A 22,418-nucleotide genomic window follows, 5' to 3' on the forward strand; every position below is an offset into this window, starting at 1 on the left:
GCATTAGGCTGAATCACCGTGGGGACCACAAGGCTACCTCTGCCAGAGTGCTATATCTGGAAGTATATCTCAAAGGTATTTGTGATACTACTGGAGAATGTCCCAGCACCAAAAGCCCACCCTTTTCAGAGGGAGATAGATGGCTGACGTTCTGACATGGTCAGCCTCAGAACAAACCCATCCTGGTAGTAAGCCTTATAATCTCATTTTTGTTCCAAAATCAAATTCTTCTGAAATCATAACGAAATATGTTGCTAAGATTAAATGGCAAATATTTAATGATTAAATATGACAATGTGCTTGTACATAGTCTATGCTCTAAATATTGGAAGTCATTCACTGTTGACTTAAACACATGGAAAACAAAGTAGAAAGTTACACATGATATCACACACACACGCACACACACACACACGCACGCACACACAGCTCTCTTCAAAGTTAGCCATAAAAGAGATATGACTTTTGTGTCCAAGTTCTGATGTCTTGTTGGAATCTAAAAGCATGTATTACTTTTTTTGAATTATGAATCATAAGATGGAAAATTTTTTCAATGTATAAGGTAAAGTCAGTAATCATACTTCAATAAGTCTTCTTAAAATGGTTATACTCCACTCAGAATGATATACATAAAGAGTAAAATAGCACAAGGCAGAAAAGTCAGTTGATTATATCAAATATACAGTATTTTACAGGAATTGATAAAGGTGTCAGTTCTACAGACATTGTATAAGACACAGGCCATTCAATTCCACAGGCGTGTTAGTGAAATGAAGAAGCAGCTGGGCCACCCTGCCTCAGACCTTCCTCATCCTGCATGCACTGCTCCTCTGGAGAGGGGCCAGGGTGAGAAGGAATAACTAGAAAGAGGAAAGTGACCACAAAAGGAAGAACTGAGAAGAGAAAGAAAGAATCCCTGCTCAACTCTGCACAATGACCCTGGTAATGAGGGAGAACAAAGAGAATCAGTCCGAAGAAAATGGACCTAAAAGAAAGAATTGTAGTGTGTGAGAATCCCTGCTCAGTTCTGCCCCATGACCCTGCTACCAAGGGAGAACAAGAAACAAAAGGAAAGAAGGAAAGAAAAGCAGCAGGACTGCTCTAGACTGCCCCTCTACCCCACAGTGACTCGGGCTGGGGCGGGTCTGAACTGTATCCTCCCATCTACCACTGCCCGTGTTAGAATGATCAGTGTTCCTAAGTTATAGATTACAGACTTGTAGCTGGAGGAGGTCCTAGAGGTCATGTAGTCTGACACCTTCATTTTACAGATAAAAATACTAAGGCATAGCGGAGAGGGGGTGACTGCATAAGGTCCTACAAGCAGTCCATAACAGCTGGTACTTGACCCTAGGTTAGATGAATGAGGAATGGGGAGGAGAGGCCATCTCCTACTGGAGAACTTCCTTTACTAAGAGTAACACAGGAATGGTGCACTGTGACAAAATCATCACAAACTTTAGAACTGGAAGGGACCCCATGAGAAGCATGTGGCCTAGCTTTCTGCCTTCAGGCTCCTGTGAAAGCATTAACCCCATTTTGCAGACAAGTTAATTGAGGCCCAAATAGCATAAGTCACAACTGGCAGGCAGTCAGGACTACAGCCCAGGTCACCTGCTTCCCAGTGCAGTATTTCTAAATAATTTTGGGGGTGGGGGGTGGGGGGGAGTGAACTACACCTATAGTCTCACCCTGCAGAGAAATGCCCTGTGAAATTTCCTTCTACTGATGCAAATCAGCAATTTACCTTCAAATTGTTTTCAAGAGAGTTGCCCGCACCTTTTTCCCCCCAGAAATGAAGTGATTTCCTCAGGGTCACACAGTTAGAATGCATCCAGAAGGACCTAAACTCCCTGACATCAAGGTCGGCCCACTATCCACTGCACTCCACTGTCCCTCTAAAGCAGGGGCTCTCAATCTTGGTGTCATGGCCTCTTCCTCTGCAAAATGAAGCAGCCTGGGAACCTTTCTCAGAATCAAATAAAATAGACAGAATCACAAAGGAAACCAAAGGTTAATGGGAATGAAGACCTAACTTTTTTTTCCATTTAAATTCCCAGATCCCCAGAAACCTATCCTTAGATATTTGTGGACCCAGGTTATGTACCCCTGCTTAAAAAACCTGCCCTCTCAATATTTCACAGCTGGATGAGACAAGGGACCTTAGCAAGTCCATTGTTCTCTAGGCAATTAGCGCTTTAAGCACCTACTATGTGGCGAGGGGTTCGTGCTGGATGCTAGGAGGCCAACTCCCTTTATGTTGCCCCCTCAGTACAGGATAGCTTCTAACTGTCTTCAGCCATCTGCAATCTCCTAGGCACACATGCTCAGCTTCGCAGCACTGAGGAGCAGTAATGGATTACAAAGCTGTCTTAAATAATTTTAAAAACAATACACACACACACACACACACACACACACACACACACACACACACACACATGCAAAACCCAGCTTGGAAAACAAGTGGGAAAAAAAAAGGAAAGCAAATATTGTAACTCATAAAAATGAATATGGGAAAAAAACTATCTGCTGGTAATAGAACTATTGCTTTAAGTGGCTGGTACTTTTCCTTGATAAACTGTGTTTACATAGATATAAAAAAGGCATAAGAAAACGAGGGACGGTGATACGACATCACCCCACACGCTTCTACCAAGAAGTCCTGGAGTATGAGTGATCGAGAGCTGAGTCCAAAGTGGAAGCCCTCTGCCATCCCACACTGCTACCAGCTGAAGTCATCCCCTCTCCCAAAGACAAAGAAGAAGCCTTGAATGGTGATAAAAATGACCGCATTGCCTGCTAACACCAGGCCGCAGGCTCCCCACTTGATCTGAAATGCAAGAGAAGAAAGACCGTTACATCAGCCTGGATTTTATACGTAGGCCATTATTTACAAAATCTTTGTGATTTTTACTCATTAAAAACGTCAAGCCAAATACCGCATGCAGATGCCAAAAGGCTGAACTATGGAGCTGTTAGGCTAATTACTGCTGCAATGTCTGCTAATTAAGCCTGATGCAAACCTCAATGTTTTCCCCATTAGGCACATTTCTCCAATCTGCTCCCCCTGCCCCCCCCCAAAGGAGAGGTTTGCACTAACTTAACAAAATGGAACAAAACGATAAATGAGGCCCGTCCCCATTCTGCGTACCCAGAGCTCTGAATCAGGGCAGGAGATTGGTTTTTCGAGAAAATAATGTCAGTAATAATCATCTGTGATGCACAGGCAAAAAGCTTTCTGGAGATGGGGAGTCTTCGGCCAAATAAAGTGGGATGCAGGCATTTTGTCTTAATAGTCAGACAGAGAGGTGAGAGAGCCCTCTAGTGGACATTAGTGGCTCAGCTGCTAGAGAAGGCTATGGAGCCCTTCTCAATCACATTTTTATACACACACACACACACACACACACACACACACACACACACACCTTTATTATTGACTGCTTAGAATGTAAATTCAGAAGAATCTGGTTTCAGCTGTGTGTGAGTTGTGGGGTAAGGACAATCCCATTTTTAAACGCATAAAATAAAATACAGAGGATTGCAAAGAAAACAAATATTGAAATACAGTTACCAAAAAACTTTTTTTCTAAGTTCATGCACACCAAATTAAGGACCCTTTCATTAGAAAAATGGAAAATTTGATTCATATGCAACCAATACTGCATAAGACGGTCATCAATTTAGAGCTAGAGGAAACCATTGGGGTCCCATAGTCAATTCTTTCAACAAGTATACATTAAGTGCCTGCTGTGTTCCAGGCAATATTCTAGGTGCTAGGTGTGCAAGAAAAAAAAAAACACAAATTACTCTCTGTCCTCGAGAAATTTATATTTTGTACATTTCCCTTTTTTTGTTGTTTTCGTTTTTAGTCAGATCTGACTCTTTGCGACTTCTTTTTGGGGTTTCCTAGACAGAGATACTGCAGTAGTTTGCCATCTCCTTCTTCAGCTCATTTTACAGATGAGGAAACTGAGGCAAACAGGCTGAAGTGACTTTCCCAGGGTCACACAGCTAGTAAGTGTCTGAGGCCAGATTTGAATTCAGGAAGATGAATCTTCCTAATTCCAGGCCCAGAATTCTATCCACGTGCCAAAGATAAGGAACACTCATGCTCAGAAAGGTGTCATGATTTTCCCAAGCTTACACAGACAGTAAGTAATAGAACTGGGATTTCAATCCAGGTCCTCGGACTCTAAATCTGATAAAGATCACAAGACATAATGCGATATTCATTGTAAAAAGAGGGGAACAGGAAACCCTTAAGGGGAAACTTAAGAAAAGATGATATAAGATAAGGCAGGAAAGATGCTGTGGAGAATCTGTATTATGTCCAAAATAATTTCTCCAAACTGAAGTGAAATAGTGAGGCCAGAGGTGAAGAAACGGCCAGACTTAAGAGGATAAGTAATAGACTGTTGTAAACAGGGCCTCCCCCTTCTACCTCCAACTCTGAGATTCAGCAGTTCTGGGTTTTGGTTTCTGTCTTTTCTGAGACACAGAGACCCCTAGGAGAATGTGATCAGCTCAACAAACACGGTTTACCCTAGAGAGAAGGTCAAGGAAAGACGAGATAGAATCGGTCAAGTGTCTGGAAGACCAGATACGGAAGAGGGATTAGCTGTATCCTCCCTCATCAGAATGGCAGAGAATGAACTTTCTCATCAGCATGTTTCACTGACAGTAACAAAGAGCTGGATTCTGATTCAATGCATCAAAGAGCCTCTTAACCACGAATGACCTCTGAGATGATCACACACTTATCCTGCACCTTGTCTGTACATCTTTATTTGCATCTGGTCCCCCCATAGAGTGTGAGATTCCCTGAGGGGCAGCTATGTGGTACAGTGGATAGAGAGCTAGGCACGGAGTCAGGAAGACTCATCTTTCTGAGTTCAAACCTGGCCTCAGACGCTTACTAGCTGTGTGACATGGGGCAAGACACTTAACCCTGTTTTCCTCAGTTTCCTCATCTGTAAAATGAGCTGGAGAAGGAAGTGGCAAAGCACTCCAGTAATCCTGCCAAGAAACCCCAAATGAGGTCACAGAGAGTCAGACACAATGGAACAACGACGAGCTCCGCGAGGAGAGGGAATGGGCTCTGCCCAATGCTTAGCATGGTACGTGGCCCACTGCAGGCACTTAATAAATGACTTGTTGATTTGTCAAATGGGCAAGTTGGGGTGTCTTGGCAGGTAATGGATTCCTCTTCACTAAAGGTCCTCAAGAACAGAATGGCTGTTTATTTATTCATTGGGGAGGGCCCACTCCTCTGCTGCTACACTCTGCTTTCAACTCCAAGAAACAAGATGCCCCTCCCAGGTTAAGTTCACGGACTCTAATCTCAGCACGATGCTGCTCTGTTGTTTGTATTTTGTCATTCTTGTTTTCTGCGCATCACCCAGGGGTGATGTCTTGACTCCTGCATGAATTGGACTGAAGTGAGGCAAAGCTGCGCAAAGTCCTCAGCCTCACTCTCTTTCAGAGTCATCAAAGTCCAGTGGCAAGACAGACAAAAGTCAAGATGACCGGTGATGGCTCAGGATGCAGTGGATGACCTTGGAGCTTCCATTTCTGACCAAGCTCTAAGTGCTCCACAGCACCTGCTTCAGTTCATTCTGCCAGGGGGAGGTCTTCACATGCTTGGGGTAGACAATCCCCTAACTCACTGACAGGTTTGAGGGCTGCAGGTGGTCCTCAATCTGCTTTATCCCACCTGCTTAGATGGTTTGCCAGGTGCACAGTACAGCTTCTTGGAGCCATGGATGAGAGTTGAGTGCCAAGGAGACACCAAAGGATAAGCAGCCCTGAAAAGTGCTTGGCTAACCCTCACAAAAGAGGTGCTAGTCCTCCCTGAACATATTTCAAGTCTTGAACTCTTAGCCTCCTCTTTCTTCTTAATGGAGGATTGGGGGGTCTAGAAGGTAGAGTACCAAACTCCTTCTATCCTTTAAAAAGGGTAGAAACTACACTCTCAGATCACCCTACTCTGCCTCTACCATGTGGCCTGGCTTCAGGATGCCTCTCCATCAGTTACCCCCAGTCTCCCTCCAATCCCCCCCTTTCCTATCTCCTTCACTATGCTGTCTTTCCCCCTTCCCATTAGATTATAGACTCCTTGAGAGCAGGGATGGTCTTTCTTTTTATTAATTGTATCTCCAGAACTTAGCACAGCACCTGACACATAAGAGGTGTTTAAAATGTTTACTGGATTGTTGAGTTTGTTGTCTTGGGAAAGAATGGATTGATTCATTGATTCTGTCTTTTTTAAGATGAAGAGAATCATTTTGTACTAGATATCTCAACAGTTTGCGATCAATTCTACAAAAATGGACTTATTAAGATAGATTGCTCGACTCAGGATCCCAGAGTTCCAGAACGGAAAGGGGTCTAGGCAAGTATTAAGTCCACTCCATGCCTACTATACAGAGAAGGGGAAAAAAAAAACCAAAGGAGAGACAAAGGAATGGAGCCATTTTGTCACCACCCTGGCAAATTTAATATGTGCCTGAGGAGGAAAACCCTGTATGCTGGACCCCGGGATCAGAAATTCAGAGCCAGAAGGAACCTAAAAGCCCTCCAGCCCAACTCCTTCACTCTACAGATGAGGAAGGTGAGGCCCAAGTGGTGAAGCAACAGTTTAGCTCCTTTTGCAGATCTCTTTTTGTCTTTATATATTGAAATGTTTTTGTTTACTGATGATTAAGTTTATAATTTAAAAGAAAATTTCAAATGATGTATTTTAAAAGAAAAATCACCTAACCTCTGGTCAGCCTCAATGGCTTTATCTCCAAAATGGGGTTAACTACAGCATGTTGGGAGAATAGATGGGAGGTTTATAAAGGAGTGTGGAACCTCTAAAGTACTTTATGAATATCATCTAGGATTTCCACGTTGTGGTACAGTGGAAAGGGGGCTGCATCTGGAGTCAGAGGACCTGGGTTCAAATCTTGGCTCTGACGGATGCTTATTTTCTCTGTGACCTTAGGAAAATTACTCTTGGCCTCAGTTTCCTTATCTGTAAAATGAGGGGTTGACCTAGATGGCCTCTAAGATCCCTTCCTGCTCTAGACCTATGATCTCATGAACTGTCTACTATGTTTTTTTTTAATAAAAACTCAAAAAGGAAGTAATGTGGTATAACTAAGGACTACAAGAGAAGCAAGGTCAAGGTCAGATAGCATTCTGGCAATATCTCAGATCAGCTGACTTACAAACAAAAACTAAGGAAAAAGTATGGATGAATGGATGGATGGAGAGAGAGAGAGAGATGATATGGATAAATTGGTAGATAGATGGACAGACTGATGGATATAGATAAACAGACTGATGGATGGATGGCTATGGATAGACTGATGGGTAGATAGATGGACAGATGGATGGGTGGATAGATATTGATAGATTGATGATAGATAGATGGATGGATATGGATACATAAGACTGATGGATGGATGGACCAATGAACAGATGGATGCATAAATAGATTTCGATAGACAAATGGAGGTACACAGATAGACACATAAGTAGACAAACAAATACATCAAACCTAAAACCCAAATGGAAGGACTGAAATTGAAGGCTATGGATGATACAGACACAGACCCACAGCTAGAAGAGATCCCTGAGGCCTTTGCTCCAGCTTCCTCATTTAACAGATGAGAACCGGAGGAGTGACTTGTTTGGTGTCACACACAGGTTGAAGTGGCAGGATTCCAACCCCTGACTCAAAGGCTAGGGCACCTCCCATTATGCCAAGCTCCCAGTCAGACCAACACACCCAAAGTATCTCTTACCACAGAAACTCTTGCAAGGATGATGGGAAGCCCAAACGCAGACACAACAATCCCTGTGGTGAAAAAGTACGCCAGTTCCTGACAGGCGCTGCTTGAGGCATCTGAGTCATCTGTGACTCTCTTGGCAATGAAGTGAGGGATGGGGGAGATCACGTGAAATATCAGCACGAACAGAGGCCAGTACACTCTGTCAGGGAAGGTGGAGGAAGAACAACAAAAAGTCAAAACTGGTACAGGAGAAACCAGTGGCATCCCAACTCCTCAGCATGGATCCTGCCAGATAAAATAGTGCAGAGTCAGCCCAAGTTAGTGGAAGGAGCCCAGACTTGGACTCAGTTCAAATCCTAGCTCTCAAAATAGCTAGCTATTTGATAAGCTCCCCTCCCTGCGACACATGGCACATGGAGGAAGGAGAGGATCTGGGGTCAGGAAGGCCTTGGTTTCTATCTGACTTCTTCTGAGTTAGCATCCCAGGCACATTATCTAACTTTAATCTTCCTCGGTTTTCTCATCTGTGAAATGGGGATAATAACCACATCTCCCTCACAGGGTTGTTGTGAAGCTCAAATGAGATAACACAGGCACAGCATTTTGGAAATATTTAATGAACCTTTTATTCTACGTATACGATTATGTCATTCCCTTCCTCAGTAACTCAAGGGCTGCCTGTTTCCCCTAGGATCCAATACAACCCTCTCTGTCTGGCACGTAGAGCCCTTTGTGACCAAGCCCCAGTCTACCTTCCCAGGCTCATTCTGGGTTATTTCACCTTCGCTCACTCAGCCATCCAGACAAACTGGCCTTCCGGCCCTTCCTCACTCATGATATGCCATCTGCCACCTCTGTGGTTGCCAACGCTTGGGAGACACTCCCTCCTGACACGGCCTTTGCTTCTTCGAATCCCTACTCTCCATCAAAGCTTTCCTCGAGCTCATGGCATCCATGTGGCACCTTTCCTGATCCTCTCCCACCCCTGCAATAACCACCTGTGTTGTATGGCCTTGGAAGTGTGCGTGCCATCTCCTTCGATAGTATGTTAACTGCTTTAGCCTCTGCATCCTCATGACCCAGGACAGAGTTTGACACGTTATTAAAAGGCAACAAAGATTCCATGGCTGATGCTGTTACTTAGGTAACGATGATTTTCAATCCCCTTCAATCTAACCCTCGTTTGTTCAGCAGCTTTGCAAAAGGCCCCATGCTAGGTAGGTTCTGGGGATACAAAGGCACAACAGGAAATAATTCCTGACTTCAGGGAACTTACATTGTCCTGGAGGCTGAAAACCATACCCAGATTAGTACATACAAAGTAATCCAAGAGGGACATAGCACGAACCACAGAGAGAATAAAGGCAGGTTTCAAGAAATGCTGCCTCCCCCAGGATAAGCCGATCACCGGCACTCAGCTGTGGACACTCAACAGGCTTCTCGGCTCCCTCAGCTGCCTCTGACTGGAGGGCTGGGTGGGAGAGGAGCAAGAAACTCCTCCCCAAAGCTTCCTTTAGAGAGAGGCTCCGAACTTTGCAGGTAACTCTCCATTAGTGGCTCAGCTTGGTTTCACCATGGACCATTAGGACCTCAAGTTGGGTACTTCCTGGGACCCCCAGTCCTGCTTCTCAGCCTCCTTTTGTGTGTCATCTTCCCCCATTAGATTGTAGACTCCTCAAGGTCAGGAGTGTCTTTTTTGTATCCACAGAGTTTAGCACAGCAGATAGTAGGCACTTAATGAATGTCTATTGAATTCATTATCGTGGTAAGGCTGGAAAGGAAGGCTGAAACCTGACTATACAAGGCCTTAAAATGGAGACTGAGAAGTTTGTAGTTTGACCTTAAGGAATTGGCTTTAAGGAATTAAGCCATTGAAGGTTCTTGAGCTCTGGAATAAGACAGTCAGACTTAGGAAGAGCTTAGGAAGATAAGTGGCAGCTCCAGGAATTAGAGCAGGAAGAGGCTGAAAGCATATTTGCATATTTCAAATTAGCCTTATAATTTCATCAAGGTAAGAAACTCCCACCTCTCTACCAGCTTGGAGCAGTAAGTGTTCTATAACCTAATATCCCAAGGAGTTTCCTCAGCCACAGCCAGTATCTGTCAGAGGAAGGATATGAACCAAGGGGTCTCACCCTCCCACCTACTCTGGAGAACTTGACCCTTTTGTCTCCTGGGCTCAGATCTGGGGCTTTGACTGCCTAACTGGTAAGTTCCTTTCAGGGCATTCTTACTGTATCTAAGCTGGTTCCAGCCACAAGGCCCCCTAATCACCTCTGCCCTGCTGCTGAGTGTGATCTCCCCTCCCCGCCCCACCCCCACCACCCAACTTTCCAGCTCAGGACCATAATCAGATCAATACTACTATGGCGACTGGAAAGGGTTCAGTCTAGCAATCTATACCCCTATGGTTCCATTCACCAGAACTGTGATTTCACAAACCAAAGCACATCTGTCCAGACTCCTCTACTAGATACCTTCTTCCCCTAAAAGAACATAAGTTCCCTGAGGGCAGGGGACTGTATCACCTTTTATATTTGTATCTCCAGCAAATAGTACAGTAAATCCATAATAATTTTTTTCATTCTTTCATTTTCACCCATTAGTTAGTTAATTCCTGCCTGCAAAGCCTGCTCTCTAGCCCTGACAGCATACTGCCTTTCTCTAGATAATAAAATACACTAAAAACCACTCACCAAACTTGTTACATCCTTCATACATGGGGATTATGCTCTGAATCAGATGTATAGGACAAGTTCATTAGGCATATACAGTTTTCATTTATTGAAGGGGGCGCGGCGGGGGGGGGGGGGTGGCTACAGCACTCAGGCCACAGTACAAGGGTCCTTGCTTTATGATCATTTGTGAGATGGCTTTTCCAGATTCACAGGATATCAGCTAACAGAGAGGAGTGACCGTTCTCCTATATGAATGAATGCCCACCCATTCATTCATCCATTCCATAACAGACAGAATTCATCTTTCTCTTGTGCAAAGGTAATAGAGCCTGGATGGATAAAATCACACACACACACACACACACACACACACACACACACACATACACACACTCTCGCTCTCTCTCTATCTCTCTTTCTCTCTCTCTCTCTCTGTCTCCCTCTCACCCCCTCTCTCACCCACACACACACACTCATCTCTCACACACATATACACACTCTCTCACACACACATACACATACACACACTCATTTCTCTCACACACAAACTCTCTCACACACTCATTTCTCTCACACATACACACTCATTTCTCAAACACACACACGCTCATTTCTCTCTGTCACACACACATTTCTCTCTCACAAACACACTCATTTCTCTCTCACATACACATACACACACACATAATTTCTCTCTCTCTCTCTCTCTCACACACACACACACACACACACACACCCGGGGTTACATGGATTGTCAGCAGAAGTAATGGTATCATTTAGAGCCAGAGGGCCCAGAATTGATCCCAATCCTGATACTCGCTACCTGCCTGACTTACACCATCTCCGAACTCCAGCCTTTGCACTGGCTCTCCCCCATGCCTGGAATGCCCTTCCTCCTCAACTCCATGTCTCAGTTTCCTTCCAGATTCAGCTCAAATCCTCCCTTTTGCAGAGAGCCTTTTCTGGGTCCCCAGCTAGACCCTTCCCTTTTACATGACTTTCATCTAGTGCAGGCTTATGTTCTTTGTACTGAGTCATTTCCATGTTACCTTCCCCATTAGAATGTAAGCTCCTTGAGCAAAACGATGGATTTTGCCTTTTTTGTAACCCCAGCACTTGGCACAATGCCAGGCATATAGTAAACACTTAAATGTTTGTTCACTACTTGACATCTCCAAATTTTGATGTCTTTCTTTACCAATGTACAGAGAGACAGAGAGCAGGCTGATCCCGGGGACCCCCTTTGCCTCCAAATCCAAAGATCCTGGGCACAAATGGAACTCATGACCTTGGCCAATTGAGCTAAATGCTCCAGACCCACAGGAGGACTTGATGTATCTGACTGAGAAAGGCCTGGAGGACGAATAAGAAAGCTTTCTGAAGGATGAGGATAACTTACCCATAACCCTCCAGGGCACACCCCAACATCAGAAAAGTCAGTCCGATGGCTCCAGTGAAGGACAAGACAACGAGAGCTGTGGGAGACAAAGGGGGCAGAGGTAAGTTTGAAAGGCCACGACCCATTCTGTGTTTCTTTATTTTAGGATTATCCTGTTTGCTGTTTCTCCTAAGTGGCATAGGCCACATTGATCTAGAACTGGGCAGAAACTCACAGGCCATTGAATCCTACCCTTTCTCTTGACAGATGAGGAAACTGAGGCCCAAGGTGGTTCAGTCAATGGTCCAAAGGTGACACATGCCATCTTGATCTTCACGCCTCTTCATAAACTGCCCCCATACCTGGAAAACTCTCCTTCCTCTCCTCAGTCTCACAGACAATCGGGGCTATGTAAAAATGGAATGGCCTTCTTTGGGATGAGTTCCCTGTCCCTGGAAGTCTTTAAGTGGAACGTGGAAGATCACCAGCCAGGGAGGTTGCAGTGGGATGTACTAGATTTACTAAATGTATAATTCTGAGCAGGTTTTCTAAGTTGCAACTTCTCAGTCTTCCCATCTATAAAATGGGGATATCTCCACTACCTGACAGAGTCAGCACGAAGACACCATATAGAAAGGTTGTAACTAACAGAGACAATTCTTGCCGAGGTCCTGGTCAGACTAGAAGACTCCTCAGAAACTCTCCCAATCTAGGATTCTCTTAAAACCTTCACATTTGTGTGTCTCCATTTCCTCAACTGTAAGATAAAGGGCTAGGGAGTCTAAGGGAGAGATCCTGGATTTAGAATTATGAGGCCCCAAGTGCAAATCCTGCTTCAGTCACTCACTAACTGTGACCCTGGGCAGTCACTCTGGCTTTTACAATCTGCTTCTTCATCTGTAAAGAGGCAATAGCCCTAAATCCCACGATTGTCATGAGGATCAAATAAGCTAGTTCCTGAAAAGAGCTTGGCAAACTTTAAAGGGCTAGATATTTTCAGCTCTAAATCAATGATCCCAAGCTATAACGAATACAGCAAGTGCTTAATGTGTGCTGATCGAATGAATTAATGAGGTTTCTTATAACCCAATAAAGTTTTCCATAGACCACATTTTTCTTTGTGTTTCTGATGTTCTCTTTTGTGCTTCTGTAGGTATATATGAGACCACTATTCTTGTTCTGTTTGGAAAAGATATATTTTGTCGAGATGATTTAATTTTATTTCATGAACTAAAATTCCTGTCTTCTGGTTTTACATATGCCAGTTTTGTTTGATTTACAAAAAACATGTTAATATTTTCTGACTCAAATTTTTCCTTTTACATTTTGACAAGACATTGTTAGGGAAAGGGACTGGATCTGTGATTTCACAGGTATAAGGAGGTCCCACATGAGGAAACTCTTTCCACCAAGGCAGACAGCACCTGCTCTGTAACTTATAGTCCTAGGGATTTGTCTAGAGGACAATGAAATGCTCAAGGTCACATGGCTATTATGTATCCAAGACAGAATTTGAACCCGAGTCTTCCTGGCTCCAAAGCCGGCTCTCTGTCTACTACATCAAACTGACCTTACTATGAGCTAAAAAAAAATAATTCAAGAGTAATATTGCTAGATTTTTTTTTAAATTTACCCAGATCTGTGATCACCCAGGGTGGTGGTGTCCAACTCAAACAGAAATGAGCCAGCCATACATAATGATCCACGCCAGCTTCATGCTGAACTGGAAAACCACACAGTAACATTATCTATGTTCTGTTGCATTTCTATTTACTTGGTCAAACATTTCCCATTTCCATTTTAATCTGGTTTGGCCACCAGCCAGCAGCAGTGTGTCTGACACCTCAGATCTAGGACACCCTTCCATTTTACAAATGAGGAACATGAGACTTAGAAAGGCTTCCTCAGTGACTTCCCTACAGTCGCCAACTGTTACATTTGAAAATTAATGTAAACCGAGAGGCGATGATTTGAGCAGCATCAATTTATTAGTTAGGCTAGCAGGAACCAACAAATTGCAACAGTTGTTGCTGCTGAATCATTTCAGTCGTGTTCCGCTCTTTGTGACCCCATTTGGGGTTTTCTTGGCAAAGACACTGGAGTGGTTTGCCATTTTCTTCTCCAGAAATTGGGTCAATGGCTCCTCTTAATGACCAAAGACCCTAAGGTGGGGTTCACCAACCTCCATATAGTTTTGGGGGGTACAAAAGAACCAGTAATAGGAAGCATCAAACAAAATGATCGGTTATAAAATCCAAAGTATGATAGATGATAGAAAACAACACGATTGGATGGAAGTCAGGAATGCAGGGCTAGCAACAACCCCTCCTTCTATCTTGTTGCTACAGAAAGCTCGGTGATGGTGTCCTCCTACACAGACGACAATTCAAACTTTCTTGAAGGACAGACAGTATTGCAGATATAGCCGACTTCCTGGCACCCAACAGCATCTTGCAAGGCTTGTTAGCAAAACAACAGGTCTCCCTTAATTGTACATGGACAGTGGCTCAGAGAGGAAAGCTGAACATCTAAACTTAACTCAGAGACAAAGAAACATGGCTTAGGCAATTTTTCAAAATGTAGGGGGGCATTCCAAAATGGAATCAGAATCAATTTGGTTTTCTCACTAGCATCAGATAACTAGCAAGAGATGTAAATGGGGCAGTGACCTCGTGGACCTCGGGATTTCCAAAAACAACCCCTTTTCACTACATCATGTATATCTATATATTTTCATATTCTTGTGATCTCTAATTCCCTCTATTGGGTGCCAACCTCACTCCTCTGACAGTTCAGAACCCCTTGACGCTCTAACAGTACCATGGCCAAAGCCCAAAACCAAACCAAATTCCACCATGGCCAATATTTGTTGAGATGCTTACTTTAGCTAGACTCGTCATTTAATGGCTACCATTAGTATGGTCCAACTGAAATCCCAGTTCAGAATCAGCAATCTGATCTGTGCATAGAAGAAACCAGCTTAGCTTTGACTTCACAGCCGTGACATTGGAGACCTGAAGGCCTTAATGGGGGAAAGGGAATGGGAGGGTGGCAGAAGAAAGGGCAAATGGAGGAGGGAGTAATCAGAATACCTGCCATCTTGGGGTCAGGGGAGGGGAGAGATGGGGAGAAAATTTGGAACTCAAAATCTTGTGGAAATGAATGTTGAAAACTAAAAATACATTAATTAATTAATTAATTCAAAAAAAAGAAAGAGGGAACTGAAGGCTTTCTCCCTGCCCAGATCCAAAGAATTAGAATGGGAAGGGCCCAAAGAAATCCTCTAGCTCAGCCCTCTCATTTCATAGATGAGTACACGAAGGCTAAAACCTATGTGCCGTGAGTTTGGAAGAACCACTGTCTCTAACCTTAGGGTTACTATTTCTGGTTATGATTAGGCCTGGTTATTATGAAGTTAGAGTTATTATTTTTGGTCAAAGAAAGGGAGCTACAATGCTGGCTAGAACAAAGACAGACTCTCCGTGCACATTCCTTTCTCTATCAGGAAGGCCTCCAGGAGCTTAGATTTCTGGCCCACCTAGGTATTCTGATGAGATGAGATTAATAGATATCTCCAGCCCTACCAAGAAGGTTTGATGAGATTAAGTACAGGGAAACACTGGGACACTAACATTACCAAGTTACCGCAAGGTTAAAACGTTCTCTTCCCCTTCCTCCCCACAAATCACTGGGCATCCTGTTCCTCTTTATTACTGGACCTCCCAAGTCAGGACCGCAGCCAAGCAGCCTCACCCAACAGGCTCTTCTGCCTCCTGCCCCAAGGTTGTTTATGTTTTTCTCCCTATTGTTCTAGGGGGCTCCTAGCCACTTGGCCATTCTGCCCATCTGCGAATGCTAATTCAACCTCTCAGCTTTTAGACTTGCCTACCCCCAAACCTCTTCATTCCAAAGCCTGCCCTTTTGAAATCACTTCCTCTTTATCCTGTATATCACTTACTTTGTATATATTTGCTTGCAAGTCATTGTCTCCCCAGTAAGACTGTAGGCTTCTTGAGGGCAGGGACTGTCCTCTGCTTTTTTTTTTTTTTTTTGGTATTCCCAGTGCTTAGCACTGAGCTTGACACAAAGTGCTTAATAAATACTTATTAATTGACTGAGTCAAAGGGACTAAGACAGGAAAATTGCAGGACCTCTGGGTTGAGAAATTCCCAGAAGAATTCAATGCTCTCATTTCATAGATGAGACAGAGCTAGAATTTGAACCAAGGACCTCAATTTCAAACTACAGGCTTTCTCCACCAACCCATGCCAATACTCACATGGTATTCCCAGGGTAGTTTCAATCTTAAAGTAGCCATTAAAATGTTTTTTAAAAATTGACAATAAAGAGTAGAAAAATGGTTTCAGCACAATATAATAAAGTGTGTGCGTGTGTGTGTGTGTGTGTGTGTGTGTGTGTGTGTGTATGTGTGTGTTTTCAAAACAAAAATTGAGAAAAGACCCCCCCAAAGGACTATGGAGAAAGTCGCTGAAGACAGGCTAGCAATCAATTAACAAGCATCTAAGTGCCTACACGTGCCAGGTACTGCATGACCCTTTAAAACAAACAAGGGGGCAGCTTATGACCCTAGCATTCTCTAAATATGTCAAGGCTTTCCTTGACACTTATGATACTGGTTGTTGGATCAAAGGCATTAAGTCATTTAGCTTCTCGTTGCCCCAGTCAACTTTCTAAATCTCCCTGTTACAAACAGATGGATCAAAGCGGAGGAAGTCCCCAACTGACAAAAACCCAAGTCTAGGTCCCCCAAAAGAAACTGGAGCTTGAGCGCTACATTAATGCCACGATTAGTAACGCTTCGTGTGTATGGTACAGTGGGAAGCGCACAGACTCTGGAGTCCAAGAGCTGGGGTTCAAATGCCACCTCAATTGTTATTTTTTGGCTGAAGGATCCAGGACAAGTCATCCTTGGTCCAAATCTATGATCCCCACCATTTATTCCCTCTAAGACCTTGGGCAAGTCTTTGGCCCGATAGGCTGCTGTCCATAGACCATCTGAGCTAAGTTCTAAGATGCTTTGGGCCCTTTTTGGGATTCAAACTGCTTATCTTGAAAATGAGGAAGTTTGGACCAGATAACTTCTGAGGTCCCCCCAGCTCTAGGCTTAGGAGCCAAAGGCGGGAAGGCTCAATTTACATGGACAGACAACTGACCCTTCTTATTTTTCACCCTCTTGTGGATCTCCGTCCCCAAATCCTCTCTCCTATAGGAAGCCTTTCCTAATCGAATCCCTCCCAAGGCTTCTCAAGCCTTATTCTCCCTCCGTCCCACAGCCTGCTATGATCCACTCACTTGCCGTTTGCATCATCCCTTGATGTTTAGGTTTTGAGTTTGATTAAGAGTTACATGGTTAAGAGGGAAGGGGCTGTAATAGGATTCTTTTTCTGGATCAGTTTCTTCTGGCTTATATTTGACATTAGGAACAGTCCAAGAACATGATACTGACAAACTGATCGTAAAAATGAAAAGCAATCCAGAATGGGCTAGTTTCTAGTGGAACACAGCCTCCAAGCTACTGCCTCAGGACAAGCATCTCCTTGTTTCAGTTCAGACAGTCCCTCCAGCAGCACTGATAGCAGCCCTCCAACTCTTCCCACACCATCTTTAAGAGTTACAGTGACAAAATTCACTGCCCTGGAGCAGCCTTGGTGGTTTCCCAGAACTTAGCTCAGGTGGTCTATGGACAGCTGCCCATCAACAGGCTTATATTTATAGATACTTGCGTATGGTAATGTATGCGAAGTACCATATAAATATAAGTTGTCAATATTGTTATATTGGGTGGTTTTCGTTTAAGAAGCAGTGTAGGAGAGTGGTTAGAGAGACAGGCTGGGAGTTAGAATACTTGGTTTCAAGTCCCACCCGGAAGTTGTCTTCAAGAGGACTCATTGACCCGAATTCATATCTGGCCTCAGGCACAAAATAGCTGTGTGACCCTGGGCAAGTCACCCTGTTTGCCTGTTTCCTCCTCTGTAAAATAAGCTGGAGAAAGAAAGGGTAAACCACTTCAGTATCTTTGCCAAGAAAGCTCCAAATGGGGTCATGAAGAATCAGATATGACTGAGATGGCTGAATAAAAATTTGTGACCATCTCCATGTCACCCCTCGGGTCTCCAGGGTGACGACTCTCTATAAATTGACAAGAAGGTGATACTCTGCATTAGTGAAGGGGCTTTCTTTGTCAAGAGTTCCCTCTCTCAATGAAACCCCAGGTCCGGGGCCCGTCCCATAGGACCACAGACTGAGAGCTGGAAGAGACCCAAGAAGCCATACAATGGAACTCCCTCATTTTACAGCCCCACAGGCATACAGAGAAAGCTGGGACTGCACCCCCGGCGCTCTCTCCCAATCCACCAGCGGTCCCAGTGTGCCACCCTGTTTGCTGAGGCTAAGGGAAGTGGAACGACTTGGCCAGCGTCTCGGACCTAGAGTCCGGACTCGAGCTGGGCGTTCTTTTCACTCCCACCCCTGGACAACTCCTCGTCCGCCCTCCCCAGTCCCACCCGAGGGCTCCCGGGGAAGGAGGTGCATTGCCTTCTGGACGACGTGTACCGGGGGCAGGATGAGGAAAAGGAAAGGGCGACGGTGGGGAAGAAGGACCGGTGGCGGGGATGGGAGGGAAACGCGGCTGGTCCTGGGGCTCAGGGAAGGCTCCCCGGACCAGGCACCGCCTGCGCAGCGCCGGATGGCCCCCCGCAGGGATCGCGACTGGGACAGGGGAGTAGCGGAGGGTACCTTTAATCCCAGCCATATCTCCGGAGGGGGAGCTCACTGGCTTCCGGCTTCCTGCTCCAGCCCCGGGCGGTCCCCGCCTCGTCTGAGCTAGTGCCTGGCGGGGCCAGCCCGGCCCGCCCCCCTCGGGCTCTCCGGGTCAGCCCCCCGGGAGCCAGATCCCGCCCATCGCCCAAGGCAGTGCCCGCCCCCAGCACGGATCCCGCCCCCTCAACTCTCCTTCTTCCCCAACCGGACCACGTCTGGGAGAATCAGGAGGGGCACCTCCCCTCCCCCACCCTCTAGTATTCCTTCCCCTCCCGCCCCTTCTGGCCACGCCTGGTAGCATCCTTATGGGACTGCCTCCCCCAGTAGCACTGAGCCTGCCCCCTCAGAAGCACCCCACCCGCCGCCAAATCCTCAGCATCCCTAGAGGGGCGTCCCTGCCCCAAGGAACAAACTCCCCCCACATCTTGCTCCACGACACCACCCCCGTTCCCGCCTGGCCACGCCCCTCAGCAGCCGGATCTGAGCTTCACTGGCTTCCCCGTCTTCCCCCAAAGCCAGGAACTGCCCCACTACCCTCGAGGCCCGCCTGGCCACACCCCACCACATCTCATTTTGGGCAAAGCCCGCGGCCACCTCCAGGGCGCGAAGCCGCCCCTTCGCATCCTCCTTCCACCGCCTACAGTCTGACCACACCCCGCAGCATCCCGCCAAGGCCACATCCACCTCGCAGCCCACCCAGTTCCCAGGCTTGGGGTCTCCTTAGGATCGCCCCTCCCCCAGTCTGGCCATACTCCCACCGCAGCCACCCCAACTGCTACATCTTGACCCCAGAGCATGGCCGGCTTCGGACAGCGGCCGCCCACTGGGGCCCCATCCTGACCCCGCCTTGTGTCCCTCATAGAGCCCTCCTCTTCCGTCCAGTCCTGGTCCAGTGAGCCCAAACAGCCATCAGGCTCAGACCTCGCCCCTTCCCGACCCCGGAGAACTTGCTTCTGTACCTGATCAGAGCCCCGAGCCCTCCCCTGGGCCCCGACGTCAGCACCGGAGCCTTTGTCCTCTTCCCCCATCCTTCAGCTCGCCCATTCCCCACCTCATCTGAACCCCATAGAAATCCAGGAGCCAGGAGCAGGCCGCAGCCTTCTTCCCGCCTCACCGAACAGAGCCAACTCCAGCCCCAAACCCAACCCACTCTGAGCCCCCCTTCCCGAGCTGGCCCAATCAAGGCCTAGCCCTGCCTGGGAGCTTCCTACCCACCCCACCCCGGTCAGGGCGGGGAAGATTGGGAGCGATCTCCAACACAGCTATTGTAAAGGAGGCCGAGAACTCCATGAAAAGAACGAGAGACAGGATTGAGAAGGCACTTGGAGCAACAAGATGCTGAAAGATGGACCAACAAAAGCAATGGATTTGGGCCACTCTCACACGCATCTCTCCTGACCACTGAGTCCGGCTGGTATCATGGAAAGCGGGCCAGTCTTGCCCAAGAGCTGGGCTTCCATCCTCCCTCCCTCACAACTCCAGTGAAGCCCAATTTCTCCATTCCTTATTTCGGGGGATCCTAGATCTAGAAGGGACCTTCAAGGTCCTCATTTTACAGACGAAGAAACTGAGTCCCAAAGAAATGGAGAGTCACATAGCCCGCAGTCGCGTAACTCATAATAGGTAGAGGCAGCATTAGAACTCAGATCCTGGTACTCCGAGGTCAGCAGCAGCTTTTCCACTGCCTCTGGCTGCTTTCCCATGCCTCTCGCAGAGCAGTCTGCATCCTTCTTAGGACTGGTTTGTAGCTGCCACCAACACTCCTCAGTTTGTCACTGGGGTTGATGAAAATAGTTCAGGGGGAACCAGTTCTTCCGAGCTTTGGGGAAACAGGAGTCTGTTTTCCTTTCAGCTCTACTTATTCCTTTCAGCAACACGGTCCACAGTGTTTCTTCAAAAGGAAGAACTGGTTGGTCTTCCACCTCCTCACTTCCTTCTTATTCTCCTACTCTCCCTCAGAACGCCAGGACCCTAATTACCAGGGAAAATGTGGTTTTAACTAGGTCCTCTCATTCATTTTACCCTCGATAGTGGAAAACATAGGTTTCCCAAGGAGCTGTTTCCATTTTTATTCAAACTCTGATTTCCTTTAGGTTTGGGGGATAACAATCAACGCTGCCCTTCTTCATTGGCTGATAAACCCAGTCATGTTGTGAAGATTTTCGCTGAAGACCTTACCCTTCTACACACTTGCTACTGTTGTTGCTCTGTGACCCCATTTGGGGTTTTCTTGGCAAATATACTGGAGTGTTTTTCTTTTAAATTCCCTCTCCAATTCATTTTACAGCTGAGGAAACTGAGGCAAATGGAGTTTAGTGACTTGCCCAGGGTCACACTGTTATTAAGTGTCTGAGGCTGGATTTAAAATCAGACCTTCTGAACTCCAGGCCCAGAAAACTCTATCCACTGTACCACCTAGCTACCCCGTGGCACTTTGTGGCCATCAGCAAAGTATTTAAACCGTCTGGGCCTCATTTGTTGGCTGAGCTTGCATTATGCTGTTTCTAGGACTTCAACTTGGGTGGATTTGTGATCTTGTGAATGAGGGGGCCCTCTCCAACTCTTTTATATCAGTTAGCCCTCTTTTTTACATTAGTTTGCGTTACTTTATATATTCTGTAAAAATTTAATAAATGCTTTCTGAATTCAGCTGAATCCTTACTCTGCCAACACTTTAAAAGACATAATATTAATTTCGGCTTCAGTGACTTCTGCATGCCTACCAAATAAAATATCATTTGCTAATCCTGACACTCCACAACCTGGTGCCGGCTGACCTCTCTTGTCGCGTTTTACATTCTAGCAGACAGGATTACTGGCCAGTACATTTTCAACCTGCCTTAGACCAATTCCATGCCTTTGAAAAAGGGAAGACAATGGAATCAGCATTAATATGAGCTTACCAGGAATGAAGCAATTTACAAATATTATCTCATTTGATACAGGCATGTAGGTGCCCTTATTATCCCTGGTTTTACAGTTGAGGAAATGAAGGTGAAATGACTTGCTCATAGTCACACAGATAGTGTCTGAGGTCAACATTTGAATGCAGGTCTTTTGTTTTTATTTTTGTTTTATTTAGTATTTTATTTTTCACCAGCTAAACGTAAAAACAATTTTTAACATTTGTTTTTAAAACTGTGAACTCTGGTCTTTCTGACTCCAGACCCTGAGTTCTATCCACTATAGCGCCCCCTAGAAGCCTCTAGGCAGCTCAAGTTATCCCCTACACTTGAAATTGGCTTCCCTGCCCTATGTTGAAATTTGTTCTGTTGCTCAAGTCCCAGTTCAGATGGTGCATCGTTCATGCAATGGCATCTCCTGCCACCTGAGGGGGCCCTTTTACCTTTCTGTGATTGCCTGGATCTTCTTTGCGCACATACCTCAATGTCTTTTATCTTGAGTCTCTCAGCATCTACCGGTCCCTCCCTATGTCTTCAGCATCTCTGTCATTAAGTGAGGGATTATCAGAGGTGAAAGCAGATTTGCAGTTCCATTAAATGACACCTCTATCTCCCATCTCTTTGTCTTGGCACAGGCTGTTCCCTCCACCTGGAGTGTACTCCCTCCTCACCTCTGTCCCCTAGAATTCCACCTTCTTTTTTGGATGTAGTTGATGTTGGAATTTGTTTTGCTTGGTTACGTATATATGCTACAAAGGTCTTTTTTTCCTTCTCAGGGATGTAGGGTGTGGGGGGAAAGGGAGTAAAATATCCTCATTAATTGAAAATGATTTTTTTAAAAAGCTCATTTCAAGTACGACCTCCTAGACGAGGCCCGTCCTGATCCATTCAGTGA

The 22,418-nt window shown here is 45.7% G+C and overlaps 1 protein-coding gene across 2 annotated transcripts; it reads right to left on the reverse strand.

The window, feature by feature from the left end:
* Window positions 1-255: 255 nt before the first annotated feature.
* Window positions 256-19,773, reverse strand: LEPROT. Of its 2 annotated transcripts, none has more exons than XM_036756432.1 (4): window positions 19,580-19,773; window positions 11,862-11,937; window positions 7,797-7,983; window positions 256-2,833 (listed from the first exon to the last, which is right to left on the reverse strand). In XM_036756432.1, the coding sequence occupies exons 2-4, from the start codon at window positions 11,888-11,890 to the stop codon at window positions 2,726-2,728; spliced, it is 324 nt and encodes a 107-aa protein (XP_036612327.1). In that variant the 5' UTR covers window positions 11,891-11,937; window positions 19,580-19,773; the 3' UTR covers window positions 256-2,725. The 2 variants fall into 2 exon arrangements, with proteins under 2 accessions (XP_036612327.1, XP_036612326.1); XM_036756431.1 differs by lacking the exon at window positions 19,580-19,773 and adding an exon at window positions 18,597-18,728.
* Window positions 19,774-22,418: the final 2,645 nt, after the last annotated feature.

This window comes from Trichosurus vulpecula, chromosome 4 (assembly GCF_011100635.1).
Source record: "Trichosurus vulpecula isolate mTriVul1 chromosome 4, mTriVul1.pri, whole genome shotgun sequence".
NCBI classification, from domain to species: domain Eukaryota; kingdom Metazoa; phylum Chordata; class Mammalia; order Diprotodontia; family Phalangeridae; genus Trichosurus; species Trichosurus vulpecula.

What these genes read in the sequence shown, in the direction of transcription:
- LEPROT (XM_036756431.1), bottom strand. An exon ending in TGTGCCCTGGAGGGTTATGG is followed by an intron (nt 7,984 to 11,861) that starts GTAAGTTATCCT and finishes CTTCCCTGACAG; the next exon opens with AGTGTACTGGCCTCTGTTCG. An exon ending in TCCTTGCAAGAGTTTCTGTG is followed by an intron (nt 2,834 to 7,796) that starts GTAAGAGATACT and finishes CTTGCATTTCAG; the next exon opens with ATCAAGTGGGGAGCCTGCGG.